At 40.4% G+C, this 22,957-nt stretch overlaps 1 protein-coding gene across 5 annotated transcripts in view; it reads left to right on the forward strand.

Annotated features, from left to right (window-relative positions):
* The window catches only part of PDS5A (PDS5 cohesin associated factor A), a 165,325-nt gene extending 142,602 nt beyond the window's left edge, over positions 1 to 22,723 (forward strand). For 4 of the 5 annotated variants that reach the window (XM_073342241.1, XM_073342242.1, XM_073342243.1 and 1 more), the window contains exons 27-33: positions 4,351 to 4,483; positions 5,145 to 5,264; positions 6,480 to 6,542; positions 9,306 to 9,451; positions 10,862 to 10,967; positions 15,393 to 15,748; positions 20,787 to 21,562. In XM_073342241.1, coding sequence (XP_073198342.1) covers positions 4,351 to 4,483; positions 5,145 to 5,264; positions 6,480 to 6,542; positions 9,306 to 9,451; positions 10,862 to 10,967; positions 15,393 to 15,748; positions 20,787 to 21,036 — 1,174 coding nt within the window. In that variant the 3' untranslated portion in view covers positions 21,037 to 21,562. Of the gene's footprint in view, positions 1 to 4,350; positions 4,484 to 5,144; positions 5,265 to 6,479; positions 6,543 to 9,305; positions 9,452 to 10,861; positions 10,968 to 15,392; positions 15,749 to 20,786 lie in introns of all 5 variants that reach the window. The other variant, XM_073342245.1, reaches the window with a different exon arrangement.
* The last annotated feature ends 234 nt before the right edge of the window (positions 22,724 to 22,957 follow it).

Below are 22,957 nucleotides of genomic sequence, written 5' to 3' on the forward strand. Positions count from 1 at the left end.
AATGTGCATGAAAACATTTATAATTTTTGAAATACCAATTTTTTTAAATTATACATACAAAATTATTATTAATTTTACTAAGTGTCCGACACTTAAATTGAGAAAAATAATGATACTGGAATCATGATGCTGCTTCATCCTTAACTTACACAGTTGTGTGTGTCTATGTGTAACTTACTAGCATGTTATGGTAGGATCACCCATTGCCCTGAGATTCCTGCTGTACTTAAGTAAGGCAGGCTGACTGTATCTTAGTATTGTTAGCATCATTTGTTATACATCATTACCCCATTTAACATCTTCACTGGTTCCTACTCTGTACCTTCTGCATCATCCCATATATCTGAAATAGCCTTTCTGTTTCTTTTGAAATATATCCTGTATGTTTGAAATACACCATGCTTCCTCTGTCTCTCTTCAAGGAACTTTTCAAAACACACGCATTCCATTTAGCATTCCAGCTCTAATGGCTGCTCCCTCCACCCCCACACTCCTGTGGGTGTGTTTTGCTTTTCCCTTGTGTTTTCATTTAAGCCTTGAGACTTTAAGACCTTTAGGACAAGGACCTGTTATCTTTTTGGCACTGAGCTTCTACTGTAAGCATGGTATAACTATGTGGTGCTATAGAAATAATAAAAAGCAATAAATGACTGGTATAAATAGCCCAATCCACCCATTTCCTCTTCAGTCTTTATTGCATCTTTCACCTAGACATGTGTAGGGTTCCTCAGTCTAATCCTGACTTCTGAGTTGCCTGACTCCCCTCTGTGCAGAAAACGGAGGCAGCTGAAGACTCTTTGTCCTACCATGAGCTCTGCTTTTTACCCAAGATTTGCCTGTCTCCGGCAGCGTCTGAAAGCACTCCCACTTTCTGGAATGTACTTTCTCACCACAGATCCTGAATAATAGTGAAGGTTTTAATTATTGGCTGTTAAATTAATACTCCCTTGGAGGAGTACTTTTAGTGCACAGAGCTTTTGTAGGACTCCCTTTTGGAGCACTTTTATGTCAATTCTCTTCCCACACAGAGTGGCTGAACAAAAAAGTGACCACTCCAGAAAAAGAAAAACTCCGTTCTTCTTTGAGTACCAATGGGTACTCCACTTAAGGTGGGAATGTGCCCCAACTGCCTTTGATTGGACACTTTTGGTACCAGTGCCCATTCAGTTTGCACATGCGTCCTAGCTATATACCTGTATAGAGGGTATATAGTACTGTGACAGACAAATCACCCTCAGTTCCTTCTCAACCACTTCAGCCTGAAATAGTGTCTAGCATTGCCTGGTTCTTCAGCTAGCTTACTCTTTCTTAGTTTTAGTTAATTAATTAGGTTAGCAAACTAGGTTTTGTTTTATTTTTTTAGTTGTCTTGTTTTTCCCCTCAGAAACTCCTAATCTCTTCTTTTCTCCTCCTCATCACCACCCAGGCTGTCTCCTTCCCTCTAAAGGTACATTTTCTTCCTTGAGACCTGCTTAAATCCTGAGGGTGTAAACGTTGCCTCACTTGATTGCAGTCTTTCCCAGTTAGTGACCGCCACTCTCACTGTATTGCTGCTTAGAGAATACTCACATTCCATCTATGTGCAAGATCTGCTCAATGTTCAAGAGTAGGTCTAGGAAGAATAGGGAGATGAAGTTTCATCTCTTCATGATGGAGCTCTCCCTTTGACCTGCGTCAGATCTAGGCCTCGATGACCCTCCCTGTACATCAGTCTTCCAGTAACCACAGTGCCCTGTCAACCTCTGCAGCTCAGTTACCCACCAGACCTACATGAAGGAGACCTGGGGAGAGAATGCCAAATCTTCTACTTAGAGGAGCTCCAAATCACCTCAAAAAGATAACCCGTAGAGACCTCCCATCCCAAGAAGGGTACTGCTGAGGTTTCAGATGTTCTCAGTATTGAGGGTCTCCCCACATCCAAATCCTTGAGTACGTCTTAGTTTTACGGTACCTATCAGTTGATACCAAAGCCTGCCTCAGTATCCCTTAAGCATGATCAAAGGGCTAGGGCATTGGTTCTTAACCTATGGCCCGTGGGCCACTTGTGACTCAATCAGCACAGAGCTGTGGCCCATGTGATATCCTCAAGCCCATACAGGTAGTATATATATTGTGTGGATGTGGCCCACATAACACATAGAGAGCTGCATATATGGCTCACAATGGTAAATAGAATCATAGAATATCAGGGTTGGAAGGGACCCCAGAAGGTCATCTAGTCCAACCCCCTGCTCGAAGCAGGACCAATTCCCAGTTAAATCATCCCAGCCAGGGCTTTGTCAAGCCTGACCTTAAAAACCTCTAAGGAAGGAGATTCTACCACCTCCCTAGGTAACGCATTCCAGTGTTTCACCACCCTCTTAGTGAAAAAGTTTTTCCTAATATCCAATCTAAACCTCCCCCACTGCAACTTGAGACCATTACTCCTCGTTCTGTCATCTGCTACCATTGAGAACAGTCTAGAGCCATCCTCTTTGGAACCCCCTTTCAGGTAGTTGAAAGCAGCTATCAAATCCCCCCTCATTCTTCTCTTCTGCAGGCTAAACAATCCCAGCTCCCTCAGCCTTTCCTCATAAGTCATGTGTTCCAGACCCCTAATCATTTTTGTTGCCCTTCGCTGGACTCTCTCCAATTTATCCACATCCTTCTTGTAGTGTGGGGCCCAAAACTGGACACAGTACTCCAGATGAGGCCTCACCAATGTCGAATAGAGGGGAACGATCACGTCCCTTGATCTGCTCGCTATGCCCCTACTTATACATCCCAAAATGCCATTGGCCTTCTTGGCAACAAGGGCACACTGCTGACTCATATCCAGCTTCTCGTCCACTGTCACCCCTAGGTCCTTTTCCGCAGAACTGCTGCCTAGCCATTCGGTCCCTAGTCTGTAGCAGTGCATTGGATTCTTCCGTCCTAAGTGCAGGACCCTGCACTTATCCTTATTGAACCTCATCAGATTTCTTTTGGCCCAATCCTCCAATTTGTCTAGGTCCTTCTGTATGCTATCCCTGCCCTCCAGCGTATCTACCACTCCTCCCAGTTTAGTATCATCCGCAAATTTGCTGAGAGTGCAATCCACACCATCCTCCAGATCATTTATGAAGATATTGAACAAAACCGGCCCCAGGACCGACCCTTGGGGCACTCCACTTGATACCGGCTGCCAACTAGACATGGAGCCATTGATCACTACCCGTTGAGCCCGACAATCTAGCCAGCTTTCTACCCACCTTATAGTGCATTCATCCAGCCCATACTTCCTTAACTTGCTGACAAGAATACTGTGGGAGACTGTGTCAAAAGCTTTGCTAAAGTCAAGAAACAATACATCCACTGCTTTCCCTTCATCCACAGAACCAGTAATCTCATCATAAAAGGCGATTAGATTAGTCAGGCATGACCTTCCCTTGGTGAATCCATGCTGGCTGTTCCTGATCACTTTCCTCTCATGCAAGTGCTTCAGAATTGATTCTTTGAGGACCTGCTCCATGATTTTTCCAGGGACTGAGGTGAGGCTGACTGGCCTGTAGTTCCCAGGATCCTCCTCCTTCCCTTTTTTAAAGATTGGCACTACATTAGCCTTTTTCCAGTCATTCGGGACTTCCCCGGTTCGCCACGAGTTTTCAAAGATAATGGCCAATGGCTCTGCAATCACAGCCGCCAATTCCTTCAGCACTCTCAGATGCAACTCGTCCGGCCCCACTGAGAAATTGTCAGTGCTCCATCTTCTTTCTTCCCTTCATTTCCTCTGATATTTTTTTATTTTGTGAGGTTAGCTCATGGAAGTGAACTAAGAGAGGAGAAAGTGAATGAGTTGGATTTTTTATACAGACCTTGATTGAGTCTTTTCCACCCAAACAATTACCATAAAATTAAATTTTCATTCTTGTTTAATATAGAGTTCACTCAGGGCTTGATCCTAAGCCCATTAAAATCTATACAGAATAGTTAGTTAATTGTGTGGCACAGGTATTTCAGTGCAGTTTCAAGTTAACTTGACATATTAAGACCTGTAAATTGCATGCATATATGTTCTAAACTGGGTTGGTGGTGTTAAAAGACCTGTAAATTCAAGCATGAACCACACACAGAATTTAAAACATATATGCAATTTACAGATTTTAAAACGTCAAGTTTACTTGAAACTATACTGAAATACCCCTGTGCTACACACACACACACACACACACAAGGTTTGACTTACATATACGATTTGACCACAGTCTCTTAAGGCTGCTGTTATAGCTGATAGAGCTAATAGAATAATGTTTTTAAAGATGTTGCTATTCCTGCTCCACACACGGAGATCACAGTATCAAACATGGTATTTAGTTACTTGTGTTTCATTAGGTGCCTGTGGTTCATGCTTGAAGTTTTAATGACAAAGAATGAGAACAACAGCCATGCCTTCATGAAAAAGATGGCAGAAAGCATCAAGCTTACCCGGGATGCTCAGTCTCCTGATGAGCCTAAGGCCAATGAAGTAAGAAATATGATTCACTTTAGGAGTGGTGGTTGAGAGCAGAAGGGTTTTGCAATCAGATGTACAACAAGATACATAAGATGTTAGAAAGCACAAAACCAGAAATGTTTACTGTCCTCTAGAGAGAACATTAGTTGTAAACAATGTACACGTTACTTATCTCCAGCTTTAAAAAAAAAAAAACTGTTGCTTTTAGCAGCTAAGTTGAATAAATTGCATTTGTTAAATATTGTCTGCTATTCAGTGTTAATTTTCACTGCAGCCCTGAACTTTTAGTTGCATGTAGATGTTAGACAGTTTCTTCTCTTTGGGAAAATAATGTAATATGTATAATTACTATGAATGTCTACTGTTGGAGTAAGAAACTTGTTGGTGTGTTCAAGTAAGCAACAGCCATCAGATGTGCATTTATACGTCTAAGGTATTTTTCATTATTCATTCAGGAGTATTGTATAGAAAATAAACTGGGAACTACAGAGAGGGGCAAGGTGTGATGAGGAGCAAAGTATGCTGTTAATTCTTTAAGTGTAAAATATGTTCTTAATAGTTGATACAGAATTATTTTTGCTCATTGATTATACATTTTAAGAGTACATTCTTGCTACTCTTATGAAAATTATAAATAATATCTAAAGCACTGTTTCCCTTTTTTTCCCCTCAGAAACTCTATACAGTATGTGATGTAGCACTGTGTGTAATCAACAGCAAGAGTGCTTTATGTAATGCAGATTCACCAAAGGACCCTGTATTGCCCACCAAATTTTTTACGCAACCGGAAAAGGTAATTTTGTTAATTCATTTTCTGGGAGGAGTAATACAAATACTTTGTGACTTAACTTTCAAGGCTATATCATAATTTAAAATACGGAGTTGGGAGAAAACTTGTATTTATTATAAGAAGTATTCACTTATATAGCACAAATTGTATGCTAAGCCATCTGTCCATCTTGAGCAGATGCAGCTAAAGTTGTTTGTTAGCAGGTGATAGTTATTTAAAATACTGATTGCTTTAACTGACATTGACAGGACATTGCATTAAGGAGTTGTGCACCTGCTGGGAGGGAGAAATGAAAAAGCCAAAACACAAAGAGAAAGAAATGGAATGCAAAGCTGACAAAAAAGTATAGAGAGGAAACAGATAGATTGGTGATTAAATTTTAAAACATCTTGCATATATTTAATTCTGATAATTGTTTGGCGTAGTGCATTTACTTTTTTTTTTTTAAAAAAAAGTCCTTTTAATATAATCTTTAGCCTCTTGGGATTTAAGATTTCCTTGGGCAACCTCATTGTCACCAGTAGAACCCTGTATCACACTACCATAATCAGGACATAAATTGCTAGAGTAGAGCCAAATGAATTCTACAGGATAGATTTTAATTTCTGGTTGTGCAAGAGAATACATCTCAAAATTTCCAGTATCATAAACAGAGAACCCTTCCAGAGGCTGATATTTCAAAGGTTAAATGATGTAACTTGGTAGTTTACTTGCATCATTATGCAGTATCAAATACTATAGTGATGCAGGCCAAGTGAGCATGTAGACAGATTGATTTGCATTATGATTGACTAGGTTGATACCTATATATTAAAAATCAAAATGAAATAAGATTACAACTTTCAGTTTATAAAAACCACTTCTCTTTGGTCTTCCAAAACAAATAATACAGCTAGACACAACATATACAACAGGGAAATCACTTTTGCTTACCTTCAAGTTAATAGAAAAAATTGGGAATCTGGAATTGAAGTGCGTGACTGCTGAATACAAACTGTGCAGTTCTGAATAAAATTTTGTTGTGCTTTATTAGATTAAATTTGTCACTAGGAAGCTATATAAACTCTTAAGTGTAGTTTCTGAAAATTGGAAAGGCCTCAAGACGGTTTGATGATAACAGCTTACGTGACAAAATAAATCTTTCACACTGACATAAAAATAAAACCTTAAAATAGAGAAGACAAATGCAGATCTAATTATTTTCCTTTTTTCACGCAGGACTTCTGTAATGACAGGAATTATATTACAGAAGAGACAAGGGTTCTTCTTTTAACAGGAAAGGTACTGTATGTTAATTAATTGTAATGACTTTGCACATGATATATAGCGATTAATAGGCATTCTAGTTTTTCATTTTCAGAGAAATCACTATAAGACTCAGTACAGCAGTTCAAAAAGTGTATTACCAAGTTTGTTTGCTACTTTTAATTATTAATAGTTATACATAGGTGCGAGAATTGTAAATTGCTTTTACTAGAAGGCTCAACAAATGCCTTTAATTTGACACTATTTTCAGAGGGGAGCAGGGGACAGTGCTTACTGTCCTTGCTTTGTCCATCCTGTGCACTGACAAAAATCTGTGAAGGGAAAAATAGTAATTTATCATATAATCACAGGATGCCTCATAATTTGTACGTACAAGGGTGCAGAAGCAAGGTTGAAAATGCTTAATTCTGGCGTTTCCTAGTTTTGGAGGCGTTGATTTTGTCACCTTGTAAAATGTAAAGATCTTAACAACAGCATAGTTCACACATTTCTCATTTATGCTTCATTTGCATTTGCTCCTTTACATACTCTCTTCCATGTAACTATATAGTACTACGTAATTTACTGTAAATTTTGCTTAGAGTCAGAAGCAATAGTTTTATAGTATTTGTGTACATGATGGAGTTATGAAATACTGCCTACATTTATAGCTTAAATAGTTTTCAAATTTGATTACTGAAATGTTAATATTTGAAACACATTTTCACTGGTTGTTTAAACTGAGCCCTTCGATTCTTTGATAGTAGTCATTCATCTAATTGAATCTTCTGGAAACATTATTGTAGCTAGCAACTCTTGCTAAATACGGGACATATTTTTCTCACTAATGCAGCTCTAAACACAATAGCAGGCCTGGTTTATTTTCTGTTGCTTAAGTTATTTAACTATTACTATTGTACCAAACATCTGAAAAAATTAACATTTATTCAGTGCCCTAACATTTTAATGTTTACTTAAACATTTATTTCACTTTCTCTCAGTTCAGATTTCAGACAGTACATAAGTGGTATATTGTTTTTATGATAAAACACATAACTCTAACTTTCAAGTAAACTTAGTGCGCTACTTGTTCCAGGGCAGTGTAACTACCGGTCCATGTGCTTAGTAACAGGCTATTTTTATGCAGGACATTAGCATGTTATCATGCCATTATACCAGAGGTTGGCAAACTACGGCCCGCAGGCCACATGCGGCCCGCGGGACCGTCCTGCCCGGCCCCTGAGTTCCTGGCCTGGGAGGCTAGCCCCTCCCCTGCAATTCCCCCTCCTCCACCTGCCTGGGCGGTGGGGCTGCACACTCAAGCAGCGCAGCAGCATGTCTGGCTCCAGGCGGCGCAGCTCCCAGACATGCTGCTCTGAGCGGCATGGTAAGGGGGCCAGGGCTGGGGGGTTGGATAAGGAGTAGGGAGTCCCGGGGGGCAGTCAGGGGACAGGGAGCGGTTGGATGGGGTGGAGGTTCTGGGGGGATAGGGGGTGGTGGTCAGGGGACGGTGGTTGGATAGGGCAGAGGTTCTGTGGGGGGCAGTCAGGGGGTGGCAAGGGAGGTGGGATTAGATAGGGGATGGGGGTACCGGGAGGGGGTGGCCGGTGACAAGGAGCCCGGAGGGGTGGGGGGCTTAGGGGGGTGGGAGATTCGGAGGGGGGTGGTCAGGGGGTGGGAAGTGGGAGGGGGCGGGGACCAGGCTGTTCGGGGAGGCACAGCCTTCCCTACCCTGCCCTCCATACAGTTTCACACCCCGATGTGGCCCTCTGACCAAAAAGTTTGCCCACCCCTGCATTATACCCTATCTCCTGTCTCAACCACCGGCCATGTATGCACGCAGTATAAAAATAAACATCCTGTCTTTTGGCTTTGCCCTGGTTGCCTCCTAATAGTTTAGTTGCCTCCCTGCCGCAAGAGGCTACAGTTCTGCTGGCCAGATGGCTGCTCAGCATCTGTGACATGGTTTTCCTGCTTGGCTTCCTGTTAAATTAACCCCCACTCCAGAGCAGTATGGAGAGAATATTTTTATTTAACATGGTCTAGAAGGAAACCTGAAAACCCACTGGAGAAGCAGCTTTGTGCCAACCATGCTATAAAGAAAATGCCCTAGCTTCCCACAGAGTGTATAGTGCAAAGAGAAGTACCACCTCCTTTTCCTGTCTAGGCACCCCGAACAAATAGATTACCATCCGGTCCATCTAAACCAAAGATACCAGCCATGCGCCAGAAGTCCCTAAAAGACGTGATGTACAGCAACTGGCATTTTACATTAGCTTTCCTTATGCTGAATTAGGAGTGTTCAGATTTCACGTTTTCTTGGACAGCGAACCTAATCCTACCCTTCTGTTGGGAAAGTTCGTATTTATTTGCCCACAACTTGTCTTCTATAGATTGCAAGTTTCTTCTGCTTTATTTGGGTAGTTGTTGCAGAATGCTGCCACCTTCATAAGGTTTTTTGGGGCCCCCCAGTATGATATTAGCAGTCATTGGCCATTTGCATGCCTGATATGCAAAGTTCCCTGAATAATAATTTTTTTATAAAATCAAGCAGAATGGTCCACAGCAATTGACAGCAGCCATTGTGTTAGGAAAGACCTCCCACAAATGCCTTTTATCGCATGTTGCTAGTTAAGATGGGAATTATTGCTGCGAGTGGAAGAGGTTATTTAGTATAATAGTTGTGCAGTTAATCCTCACTGTACCATAGACAATATTTTTAAAAAATTTTAGTGTGTTTTTAAAATTCCTGTTTGTATACCTTTAATAAAAGCTTGAATAAATCTCTCTGCATTTTAGCCAAAACCAACTGGTGTATTAGGTGCAGTAAACAAACCATTATCTGCAACTGGAAGGAGACCTTATATTAGAAGCACAGGATCAGAGACTGGAAGCAATATTAGTGTAAACTCAGAGTTGAGCTCTCCTGCAGGAAACAGATCAAGGTACATGGTGTTTATTTGTTTGCAGCTGTTTACTTCATTTAACACTATACACTCCTGTGTTTTGGAAATAAGTGTTTTGTTTGTATGCCATTGTACTTTGCTGAATTTGAACAATCAGGAAATGATACTTTGCATTTTTTTATTCCTATAGCCTAGGGTTCTTTATAGGCACCTTTGTGATCCTTTTTTTTAAAATAGCCAAGATAATTGACACATTTAGAGGTTGTGAACTGTGCAGGATCGTATAGCAAGTCAGTGGTGTAGACAGGAATAAAATCTAACTCTCCTAACTCCCTGCCCTGTTTTCAATCAACTAAACCACAGGTGCATCTCTATATAATTGATCTTGTACCATGTACATCACCATGGAATCTGAGCACCTCGAGACAACACTTATCAACCTCACTAAATTAAGAGAATTTTCTTTCTTGTGTACACTGTGTGCATTAGCTATAATAAAGACAATTCAGATCCAGATGGATTGCAAATGTATTCTGATGCCATGTGATTGAACACTCTAGCTACGTGTTTTTAATATTTTTCCATCTGAAAATATATTAATAAACCACTAACAAATATATTGTTGTGTAATTAGATTCTACAGCCCACATGTTTCTAATATGAAAGAATTAAGATTAATCATGTTGCTTAATAAACAATAAATATAATTTCTCTTCACTTTTTAATGACTGTAGTGTCTCAGTTAAAACAAAGAGTTTTGCTGATTAAGTACATTTAAGTTGATATGTAGTTTAATAGAAGGCTAAAATGAAAAGGTAGGAATAAATGTTGCTTATAATATGTGACAGGAAAATGCTTTATTTTCTAAAGTACATAGGGACAAATTTTGAAAGGTATTGAAGTGCCTAACTCCCATTGATTTTTTTAAAAATCTACTGCAGAGAGAGAGAGAGCTTGCACTTTGAAATTTTAAGGCTGAGTTTAGCTTGTTTCATAGTTGATGAACTTGATAGGCTAAATGGTTAAAGAAAGAAAGTTGAGTACAACCAAAGGTTCAGTTGTTTCATAAAACTGAAGGGTAGTACCACTTCTATATCCATTTGGAATATGTCCCTCAACTGGGGCAAAGCTTGGATGGTCCTGGGGCACACACAGTAATGGCTCTGAATAGTCTTAATATGGTATGTTTTGTGAAAAATCTCCCCTCCTGGAACAGCTGTGTGCAAGTTCCTTGTCCTGATTAATAGATTTGTTCTTATCCTGCAAACTGGTGGTATCACAGTTGAATGAAAGTTAATACTTGCCTGTATGGGAAACATTCTGATAAGGGGAATATAAAAGTGAAGGCAGGTGATTTTTTTTCTACTTTAGTCTGTGCTCCTGTCTGTCTGCGTTGTTTAAGAAGAAAAAAATAGTTGCATACATGATTGTTTTTAATTCCTCTAACAGGGAACAGAGTTCAGATATATCAGAAACTGGGGTCAGTGAAAATGATGAAAATCCAGTGAGGATTATTTCAGTCACGCCAGCAAAGACAGAACCTGTGAAAAACAAGGTAGATTTCATATTTTTAAAAGTGAACACTATTTTTATAGCTAATCTGGCATAGAAATTCATTTAGTACATACCAACATTTCCTAGATGGTCTCTGAAAGAATTGATGCCTCATCTCATTCAATGTAATTATCTCATTTCTTTTGTCAGCCCATAAAAAGAAAGCTCATTTTCAGAACAACTAACGATTTTTTCAGACAAATGGATAGATGGCATGTATTGTCAAACAGTACGGACTAGTTAAGAGAGTTCGTCCTATTTTATGAAATACCAAAGGGAGTACAATGGAACCTTCACGTTTCCCATCTTTTTTTCAGTTTGTTCACAGTTTTAATGTTGTTTTAAGTTAAGGTTATATCCAGTTTGTTTGACTATTTATATTTGATAGACCTGCCTGGTCTGTTCAGTATGTGGTCAGAGATTGCACTCAGTTTAATAAAATCACTAGAAATGATGTGTCATTGGTGTTGAAAAGATGCTTAATCTATAACACCCAGTTAGCGATTTTTGAGGGGAGAGAGGAATATGCACAACAGCACAAGAGTTAAGTAAAGAGTATTCCTCCCAGCATTACATTTCTTTGTATCTACTAGATTGTGCCACAACCAAAATTGTATTTAAACTCTGATTTTTTTAATATTTTATTTCCTTGAGCTTTTTTAAAGAAGAAAATACCTCTCTCATAGAACACAATTTAAAAAAAAAAAATCTAAGTTCAGTACTACATTTTTGTAATTATGGAGAAGGGAATGGATAGTGCTAATTTTATGATTTAATACATATATTTATCCAGTCTCTTAAGTAAATGTTTAGGTAAAAATGTAAACAGGCATTTCAAGTGCAGATTGTGGAAAGAGGCTAATTGTTATGTAGACAAGGTTGAAGATGCTATCATGTAAGATCATTTATGACAGGGGTGGCCAACCTGAGCCCGAGAAGGAGTCAGAATTTACCAATGTAAAGAGCCACAATAATACGTCAGCAGCCCCTCATTAGCTCCCCGCCTCCCGCCCACCGGCAGCCCGGCCGATCAGCGCCTCCACCTCCCTTCCCACACCTCCCAATCAGCTGTTTCATGGCATGCAGGAGGCTCTGGGGGGAGGGAGAGGAGCAAGGACATGGCAGGCTCAGGGGCGGGGGCAGGGCCTGTAGCAGAGCCAGGGGTTGAGCAGTGAACACCCCCCAGCACACTGGAAAGTTGGCGCCTATAGCTCCAACCCCGGAATCGGTGCCTATACAAGGAGCCGCATATTAACTTCTCAAGAGCAGCATGTGGCTCCAGAGCCACAGGTTGGCCACCGCTGATTTATTACATCCTACCCGCACCTTCTCCAAAACGGAAACAATCTTTCTGAAATTTCACAATCGTGAGTTTTTGCCAGGGTGGAATTTTTCTGTAAAGTTTGGGACAAATTGGACAAGGCATATGGGAGATATGACGGTTCAAAAAAGTAAATGTTCCCACTTTTTGAGATTTTGGTTGAGATTTTCAGAGCTATAGGGTATTTAGGTACACTGCTCCCATTGATATCACAGGGTGTTGTGTAGCTAAATTACCTACCTGGATTTGGAAATCTCAACCCTTATTCATTTGCTTCATAGTGATTCCAAGATATCTTGCTCAAGGGAACAGCAAATTTATTCTAAGCTGTTGGCCCTGGTGGGAACTTGTTTCTTCAAGATAATTTAGTTATTAAAGGTTTCAGAGTAGCAGCCGTGTTAGTCTGTATTCGCAAAAAGGAGTACTTGTGGCACGAAAGCTTATGCTCAAATAAATGTGTTAGTCTCTAAGGTGCCACAAGTCCTCCTTTTCTTTTTAGTTATTAAAGACACTTGTGATCCTGTGTCCACATGTCTATTTTTTTAATTGAGGTGATCTATGCCAATTGAAAGCTTCCTAACCTGTAAGAAATGTATTTTACAGAAACATATACTAGAAAGCCTATATCCACACACAAGTGTGAGGAGGGAAGAGTAGATTTATAGCCAAGAGTACCTGAATTCCATTCCCAGTGCTCCCATTGCTTGACCTTAAAATGTTCGTTAAGTTGCTCTTGACTGCTAAGGAAAACTAACTAGGATTACACAAAATTATACAAATAGTGACTAGCTCGACGGTCACTGTGAATAAAATATTGCCTAAGGGGAAAAATAGCTCCCGAGATGTGTATGTTTTTTCCATGCATGTATTTTATAGAATCTGTTTAATCTCTACCCTTTCTTTCTGATACTACATTTTGAATCATTTGTCATCATGCTGAATTATTTCCCTATATGATATAAATTGTATATAATTATTGTTACTTAGAAATTTTTAGGGAGCTTTCAAGAACAACTTGTGTATAACCATTATGACCAAAATGTAGAAAATTAAAATTCTTCCCAGGCACTACCAAAATGCCTCATATGAGACTATTAAAAAAAAACAAACAGGAAAAAATAGAAAAAAACTCTTACCATAAAGTTTGTTTAGCCATTTTTAAAATAACAATGGAACTTCTAACGAGAGAAATCCTAGTTTCAGACACCGCATCTAATTTATGGTGAATGGTTTTAATGGATGTGTTTTAAATTACATGAGATGATCAGGTGCCACATTACAAAATTTATATATGGCATTTATCAAATAGCTAAACAAAAACCTTTAAATTTTTCACTCTTTAAAAAAAGGAGGCAGGGGAATTAGCACTGTTTTCATGTGTTTGAAAAACCCTTGGAAATATTTGGGTTTATAAGTTTTATTACTCTATAGCAATGGTTTTCAACCTGGGGTCTGCAGACTAAGATTTGCAAAGGGATCCGCACCTCCGTTCAAAATTTTTTAGGCAGCTGCAAATGAAGAAAGGTCAAAAACCACTGCTCTATAGCAAAGTAAAGACTAACAGATATTTCATGATGCCAAATGAATATCAAATGGAAGCAATGTCAGCCAGATGGTTGGTCTGATTTAAAAATAATTAAATGGCTGATTTCTGATGGGCTGAACCATAGACCAAGTCTGTTTCCTAAGACCGCAATAGTTCAGCCTTTTAATAATGGTCATTTCACAGGCACCTAAGGTACATTCCTGATGAGCAACCTTTTTTTTTAACCAATGGCACATTTACAGCTTTTGTAGATTAAATAGTGTATACATCCCTTGGCAAACTCAAAATGCTATATTAATATGTGACAGGTTCACAAAAACATTATATAATGTTCTGTATTACTTAGTGGAAAGTAAAGAGATGGTGGCAGAATTATGAACTTGGCGATGAAGTTCTTTTATGTTATAGGTGCCATTTTAAGTTCTGGTGGCATCAGAGTAATTTTTCTTTTTGTCTCTGGTATTGAGTAATGAATTGCACTGTAATTGTACTTGAACTGCATAAATAAGGAGATGCAAAACCATCACAATATTTTTGCTAATCTGAAGTTCAGACTTGTGTGTTCTATTCATAAGCTGTCTGATAAAAATGGCCTCAGCTACCGGGACCATTCAGCTCTACTTATATTTTTACCCATATGAATAATTACAGGTTTTCAAGGTACACAGGAAATAATGTAAATAATTTCACTGGGTCTGTTGCCATGGTAGAGCCATGATGTTAACAGTCATCATCTTAGGTATGTTCCTTGAATACCCCTCTCTCCTCCTCCATGTGAGATGTGCTGGCAACTGTTCCAGGGGCCACTGATTAGATGGCCACTTACCACCTCTCCCCTTTGCCCAGGGGTCCATTGTGCAGCCCTGCCCTATGTAAGAGGAAGAACACCCCCTATCCCCACATACACACATGCATTGCTCCCTGTACCTAGTGAACGTGGCAAAACGCGTGCGGATGGGAGATTCCCCCCATACCCCAGTTTCCATCTTCCTCACTTCCCCAAAACCCTTTTTTTTTTGTCCTGGAGTGTGTTCTGGAAGGGTTTTTTTTTTATTTTATTACTACTACTACTACCACAGCTTTACTGGAGGTTGGTCTCAGAAATCCATCTACTAAAGTAAACCCCCTTTTTGCTGCACTAAAGTCTTGTTTCACCAGAGACATTGCTTACTGCCCTTCTAGTAGATCTCCCAGTGATGGGCAAAGAGACTGTGAAAGAGCATGCCTCGTAGGAACATGGTGGGAAGTGAGAGTGTTATAGTCCTATCATAATCTTAGTTACTTTCAAAATACAAATAAATTACTTTGAGACTGAAAGAAAATGCACTGTGTCATACATTATAGGTTTCATATATTAAATTTATTGCAAGCAAACTATGCCAAAAAGTTCCATTTTGGTATGTTTTTTCACTAGAACCAAGCCTTACATGTTGGGTGGGTGTTCATATGATTTGTTGCATATCTGCTTCAGAAATTCATGCTTTTGTCTGATAACAGTTACAGCTTGGCCTTTGGGGATCTTGTTTTTGCTAAATAGGAATTTTTCTTTTCTTTTCTAGGAGATTCATTCTGATCAGGCTACACAAGGAAACATTAGCACTGAACGTGGAAAAAAAAGAACGGCAGCAACAGCTGGATCAGAAAACATTCATCAAAAAACAGAAGAAAAAAAAGCAGATGAATCAGGACCACCAGCCCCTCCCAAACCTAGGAGAGGGCGTCCACCAAAGTCTGAATCTCAGGGCACCACAGTAAAAAATGATGAAACAAATAAACCATCTGGCAGGGGAAGGAAAAGGGCAGCAGTCAGTCAAGAGAGTTCAGGGGGTTTAGAGGCAGGTAATGCCAAAGCACCAAAACAGCAAGACATAGCAAAAAAAGCAGCACCAGCACAGAGACAAATTGATCTACAAAGGTAAAAATAGCATCTTTCCTACCTCCAAGATATATCCTGAGTTTTAGAAGTAATGTATTCAACAAATGGTTAAACACTCTAACCAAAACATTTACTAATAACCAGCATCATGGCTCAGCACATTGCATTGTGAAATATATTTTTTCTTGGGGTATCTCAAGATTAAACCTATGTATATGCTATGAGAACAAGGCTCAGAGCACTGAATATAGTATATGAGACCAGAAACCATATCCTCTTTTTGTACAATATTATTTCTTGAATGTGGTGCTTCCATTGGCATCATCTGCATCACTATGTCAGAGAGCTAAGAGTGTTGGAGTTGGGATTTTTCACTCCATTTACTAATGCAAATATACATGTGCTCTAACTCAGGACCCTGGTCTGGTCAATCAACTAACAAAGTTAAAAGCACTATATCTTTGATGAATGAAATAGTTTTTTTAAAAACATTTGGGTTTTGCTGCTTGTTTAATCCATGTCCTTTCTTGAAACAATCACTTGTCTAAAATATAAAAAAGCAAATGGATAACAGAAATTGAAACTGTACGTTCACCAAGCAGCTATTTGACTTTGGTACAGCCCTTTTTCATTCTCTGTACACATGCTTTGATTTATACATTCACTGAGCGGTCTTTACATTTGAAACACAACTTCATACACCAGAACTAAACATTCAAAAAATTCGAAGAATTGGCTTAGCACAACCTTGGATGCCTACGTTTTCCAAACATGTTTTAAATGTAAGAACCTTTAAATTTCAAAAACATGATAAGTAAGTTATGTGCTCAAAAAACCCTCAACTTAACCTGAAATAAGTATTTGAGTAGGTCTGTTAGTAATTTACACAGCAAGCTCTTTTTAAAGAGCTTGCAGAGATCATAGATTAAAAATAATTTAAAAGTGAAAAAATACAGCAAGAAATTAATTTTTAATAAGGAAGAGGCTGCATCTTGAAAGCAGTCCAAAAATCACATGGGCATGATTGTAATCATTATTGATATGAGATGTCATATCAGAATAGAGAAAATCATGTCTGTGACAGCATCAACCTAGGAAGTGAGGGGATTGCCCACAGAGACTGTGGTTTCTAGTTTTCAACTAAATTCAGTCTGTATGGGACAGAATGAGATGTTCCCCAGCCTTCCCATCTCACATCAAGACTGAGGGTATGTCTACACTACGAAATTAGGTCGAATTTATAGAAGTTGATTTTTTTAGGAAGCGCTTTTATACGGTCAATTGTGTGTGTCCCCACTAAGCACATTAAGTCGGCAGAGTGAGTCCACAGTACTGTGGCTAGCATCAACTTTTGGAGTGTTGCACTGTGGGTAGCTTTTCTGCAGTCTCTGCCGCCCATTGGAATTCTGGGTTAAGCTCCCAATGCCTAATGGGGCAAAAACATTGTGGCGGGTGGTTTTGGGTATATGTCATCAGTCGCCCCTCCCTCCATGAAAGCAACGGCAGACAATCGTTTTGCGCCTTTTTTCTGTGTGGATACCATACTGCTTTCAGCAGATGGTGCAGTAGGACTGCTAACCTTCGTCATCAAACCACCGCTTCCGCTGCAACTCTGCTGTCCTGCTCTTGTCTCGATAGCGAATTTCTCCATGTTGGCTGTCATGTGCTCCCACTTCCGCTGCAACTCTGCTCTCATGAATCCACCTCGCAGGTCCTCTCATCGTTCTCTATAAATATCTACTCTCCTGGCATCCATCGTCAGCCACCACTTCCACTGCAACTCTGCTCTCCTGTAGACGCCATACCACAGCAAGCATGGAGCCCGCTCAGATCACCCAGCAATTATGAGCATTGTAAACACCTCACGCATTATCCTGCAGTATGTTCAGAACCAGAACCTGCAAAAGCAGGTGAGGAGGCGACGGCAGTGCAGTGACGAGAGTGATGAGGACATGGACACAGACTTCTCTCAAAGTACAGGCCCTGGCAATTTGGACATCCTGGTGGCAATGGGGCCAGCTCGTGCTGTGGAATGCCAATTCTGGGCCCAGGAAACAAGCACAGAATGGTGGGACCGCATAGTGTTGCAGGTCTGGGATGATTCCCTATGGCTGCGAAACTTTTGCATGCATGAGGGCACTTTCATGGAACTTTGTGACTTGCTTTCCCTTGCCCTGAAGCGCAGGAATACCAAGATGAGAGCAGCCCTCACAGTTCACAAGCAAGTGGCGATAGCCCTCTGGAAGCTTGCAACTCCAGACAGCTACCGGTCAGTCGGGAATCAATTTGGAGTGGGCAAATCTACCCCTGGACAGTAGTCAGGAGCTGTTCAACTATAGGCTGAGCAAGTGCAGAATGGTGGTAGAATGTGCATTTGGATGTTTAAAAGCACGCTGGCGCAGTTTACTGACTCAGTTAGACCTCAGCGAAACCAATATTCCCATTGTTATTACTGCTTGCTGTGTGCTCCACAATATCTGTGAGAGTAAAGGGGAGACGTTTATGGCAGGGTGGGAGGTTGAGGCAAATCGTCTGGCCGCTGATTATGTGCAGCCAGACACCAGGGCGGTTAGAAGAGCACAGCAGGGTGCGCTGCGCATCAGAGAAGCTTTGAAAACCAGTTTGATGACTGGCCAGGCTATGGTGTGACAGTTCTGTTTGTTTCTCCTTGGTTCACTCTACTTCTCTGTAAGCCAACCGACCTCTCCCCTTCAATCACCGCTTGCAGAGGCAATAAAGTCATTGTTGTTTCAAATTCATGCATTCTTTATTAATTTGTCACACAAATAGGGGAATAACTGCCAGGGGAGGAGGGAAAGACAAGGCCACACTGCACTTCAAAACTTATTGAATGCCAGCCTTCTGATGCTTGGGCAGTCCTCTGGGGTGGAGTGGTTGGGGGCCCGGAGGGCCGCCTCACCCCTCACCCCCCCCCCGCGTTCTTGGGTGTCTGGGTGAGGAGGCTATGGAGCTTGCAGAGGAGGGTGGTTGGTTACACAGGGGCGGCAGTCTGTGCTCCTGCTGCCTTTCCTGCAGCTCAACCATATGCCGGAGCATATTAGTTTGATCCTCCAGTAGCCTCAGCATTGCATCCTGCCACCATCTCATCATGCTGCCACCACCTCTGCACTTGATTCTGCCACCTTTTCTCTTGCGTGTCCCTCCTGTCCTCAGGTTCATTTTGTGCTTTCCTGGACTCTGACATTGCTTGCCTCAACACATTTTGCTGAGCTCTTTCAGTGTGGGAGGAGTGCATGAGCTCAGAGAACATTTCATCGCTAGTGCGTGTTTTTTTTGCCCTCTGATCTACGCTAGTCTCTGGGACGGAGATGACAGGGGGAGCGTTGAAACATTTGCAGCTCTGGGAGGAAAAAAGGGAGAGTAGTATTTAAAAAGACACATTTTAGAGAACAATGGGTAGACTCTCGCAGTGAACCAAGCTGTTAACATTACATAGCACATGTGCTTTCGGTACAAGGTCACCCCCCCTCCCTCCCCAATTCTCTGGGATGATCATTTCACCCCTGCCCCCACCGTGTGGTTAACAGCGGGGATGATTTCTTTTCAGCCACAGGCAAACAGCCCCCTCTGAATGTCCCCTTAATAAAATTCCCCTATTTCAACCAGGTGACCATGAATGATATCACTCTCCTGAGGATAACACAGAGAGGTAAAGAACGGATGTTGCTTGAATGCCAGCAAGCACGGACCATACACTGCCATGCTTTGTTATGCAGTGATTCCAGACTACGTGCTACTGGCCTGGCATGGTAAAATGTCCTACCATGGAGGACAGAATCAGTCTGCCCTCCCCAGAAACCTTTTGCAAAGGCTCTGGGAGTACCTCCAGGAGAGCTTAATTGAGATGTCCCTGGAAGATTTCCGCTCCATCCCCAGACACGTTAACAGACTTTTTCAGTAGCTGTACTGGCTGTGAATGCATCTCACGTCTTCAGGGCAAATTAATCATTAAACACGCTTTCTTTTAAACCGTGTATTATATTTACAAAGGTACACTCACCAGAGGTGCCTTCTCTGCCTTCAAGGTCCGGGAGCTTGCGTTGGGAGAGTATTGGCTCCAGCGTGATAAACAGTTCCTGGCTGTCTAGGAGAATGGTTTCATCCTCATCTGCATCTTCCTCGTCCACAAAATCCTCATCCCTGTTGCGTGAGACTCCCCCCTTGCAGGAGTCCACGTACAAGGGTGGGGTAGTGGTAGGGGCACCACATAGAATTGCATGCAGCTCATCATAGAAGCGGCTTGTCTGGGGGTCTGACCCAGAGCGGCTGTTTGCCTCTGTTTTTTTTGGTAGGCTTGTCTGAGCTCCTTAAGTTTCACTTGGGACTGCTGCAGGTCCCTGTTATAGCCTCTGTCCTTCATGCCCTTGGAGATTTTTTCAAATATTTTGGCATTTCATCTTTTGGAACCGAGTTCTGATAGCACGGATTCCTCTCCCCATACAGCGATCAGATCCCGTACCTCCCGTTCGGTCCATGCTGGAGCTCTTTTGCAATTCTGGGACTTCATGGTCACCTGTGCTGATGAGCTCGCCATGCTGGCCAAACAGAAAATGAAATTCAAAAGTTCCCAGTGCTTTTCCTCTGTACCTGGCTAGTGCATCTGAGTTGAAAGTGCTGTCCAGAGTGGTCACAATGGATAGCTCCCGGAGGCCAGTACTGTCGAATTGCATCCACACTACCCCAAATTCAACCCAGCGACGTTGATTTCAGCACTAATCCCCTCGTCGGCTAGGAGTACAGAAATCAATTTTAAGAGCTCTTTAAGTCAACAAAAATGGCTTTGTCATGTGAACGGGTGCAGGGTTAAATCAATCTGATGCTGCTAAATTCGACCTAAACTCGTAGTATAGACCAGGGCTGAGACACCTGCTTGAAGTGACAGATAATGGCCCCAAAACCACAAAGGGTCATATTAGCATATAGTCAAAAAGAATCTGTATTTTACACTTTTCCTTGAAATTCTGTGGTATTTAATTTTTTACATACTTAAGCCATGCAGTATGTATTAATTCAATGATTCCTAAAGGAATGTCAAAACAGTGTTAACATTTTTCAGAAGCCAGGTGCTGGGAAGTGATGGAGATTCACTGTTGGAGATAGACTCAAGTCCAGGATATTCATCAAATGATACGGATCATTTTAAAGCCCGTGAGAGCAGCCAGGAAGACAATGAGGATACAGAGCTAGCAGAGGGAGGCTTCCTAAAGGTGCAGCAGGGACATACAGGGCTATTTTATAATTTTATTGTAGTTTGTGCAGTAGGGAAGCAAGGAATCCCATTTTCCTTCTATAAAAATCACCTTTGAGTGTGAGACATATCACAAAATCTTAGCTTTTTAGACTATTATTTGTGGATATCAGAAAAAGTATTTGCTGGGTTAATTGCTTTTAGATAAGAGTTCAGTGATAGTCTTTTGTAGGCTTGAATTCTTAAAGCAGTCGTTTTAAATTACTCTCCCCATTCTACTGCATTAATTCAGTCTGATTCAACAAGAGAAAATGCTAGTCGGTTATGGAAATTAAAGCATATATCTATCTTCATTCAGGTTTCTGTATCACCACTTTTGGTTAAAACATGAAAATACACAGTAGGGAAATGTGGACTTATTGAACCAGTGCTGAGCTAGTCCAGAAGAAGATACAGTATAACGCTGGAAGATTAAAAGCACAAATGAAGAGTCAAGCGTATTGTAGGAACTTAAATGTACACATTGGTGAGGGTGGCTTTAATGGTTCAGAAGTAACTGAATTTTCTTTACCCAAATATTTAACTCTTATTTTCTTTTCTCCCCTATAAGGTAAAAAGAAAGCTTACACGAAAAGGGAGGAAATGAAGGCCAAATAAAGGCAAACTCCAAGCTTCTGCAAAAACTAAGATTCTGAAATTTCCTATACAGGAACTGAAATTACTTCAAAACACACAGCTTTCAGCTCTGAAAACAGAAGGAAAACTATGCTTCCCTTTTACATGAAATTAATCCTTCTCAATGGAAATGTAAAGCAGAAACTCTTGAGAAAGAGGCTAAAAGCATCTGTACTTATTTCCCCAGAGACTTTTTTTTATGAAAAGTCAATAATTAAGCAAATTGCTTAACACTTGGTTCCAGTTTCTGCATATCTGGAGTTTAAAAGTATTTTACTCCATTAATTTTCATGCTGCATTTTTTTTTTTTTTTAAGAAAGTCAAAGGAGAGGTTCTTTTACTGACATTGAAAATTTGTGATCCGAGAGCCAGGTTATTCCCATGTTTCACAAGAAAAAGTAGATGTCTACTGAATGGAAACAAGAGTAGAGGAAAATCACAAGAAATATTTCTTTGCTTTACTTTTGGAGACTGTTTTATGTATAATTCTTTCCGCCTGCCTACTTTTCTGCAAAAATAAGATGTACAGATTTCAGTTCCCTGCTATGAAAAGTCATGTGGTGGCAATTTTATAAATGTTGCTTTCTGATTTTTATCAGAGTGGGAAAATAATCACTTAAAATTATTATTGATTTGCAAGTAGACATTTCATTTTTTAATTTTTCCTCCATTTTAGTTTAATATAATTTGCAATAAATGTACATATTGATGTTTGTTTTATAAAAACATATATCACTTTTAAGTGTTTTTACTCCAGCAGTTCTGTTGGAATATTCAAAATTTTAAAGGAGTAAAGACAGTCCAGCATTTGATTTTATAATGTTTGTCACCAGATTTTTATTATTGATGTAAAAAAGTCAATTTTTAAAAATAGTTGGACTTCGGCAGCTTTGTAAGGAAAGTTGGAAATGGTTAGGGTTGCTCTCAATTTTGAGCATTGTGCTGATTGGAAGTAAGGTCTGTTTTGCATTTTGTCTTCCTGTCCAGGCTCATTTTTAATGTTTGTTTTAGAAGACTGTTGCATCAATATTATGTTTCCTGGCATCGTTCAGCATAGATACAGTGTACACTTTTATGTACACATGATCATATTTAAGTTTGTTGCATAAAATAAACGCTTCTAGGTGTCATATGGTGGTCCTTTTTTCATTCCCCCTAAATCTAATTATTGTGTATCTGTACGCAGGAACATTGCAGTTGAGTAAATAGGCTTTGTGCTGGCAAGTATGTAGTCAAAGGGGAAAATTTGCATCTGAAAAGACTGATCTGTTTTTTGTAAATTCATTTTTCCTGCCTAGAGGATAAGCACTGGACTGCAACTCAGGAGAACTGGGCTCTATTCCTCGTTCTGCCATTGGCCTGCT

This window comes from Lepidochelys kempii, chromosome 4 (genome assembly GCF_965140265.1).
Source record: "Lepidochelys kempii isolate rLepKem1 chromosome 4, rLepKem1.hap2, whole genome shotgun sequence".
NCBI lineage: Eukaryota > Metazoa > Chordata > Testudines > Cheloniidae > Lepidochelys > Lepidochelys kempii.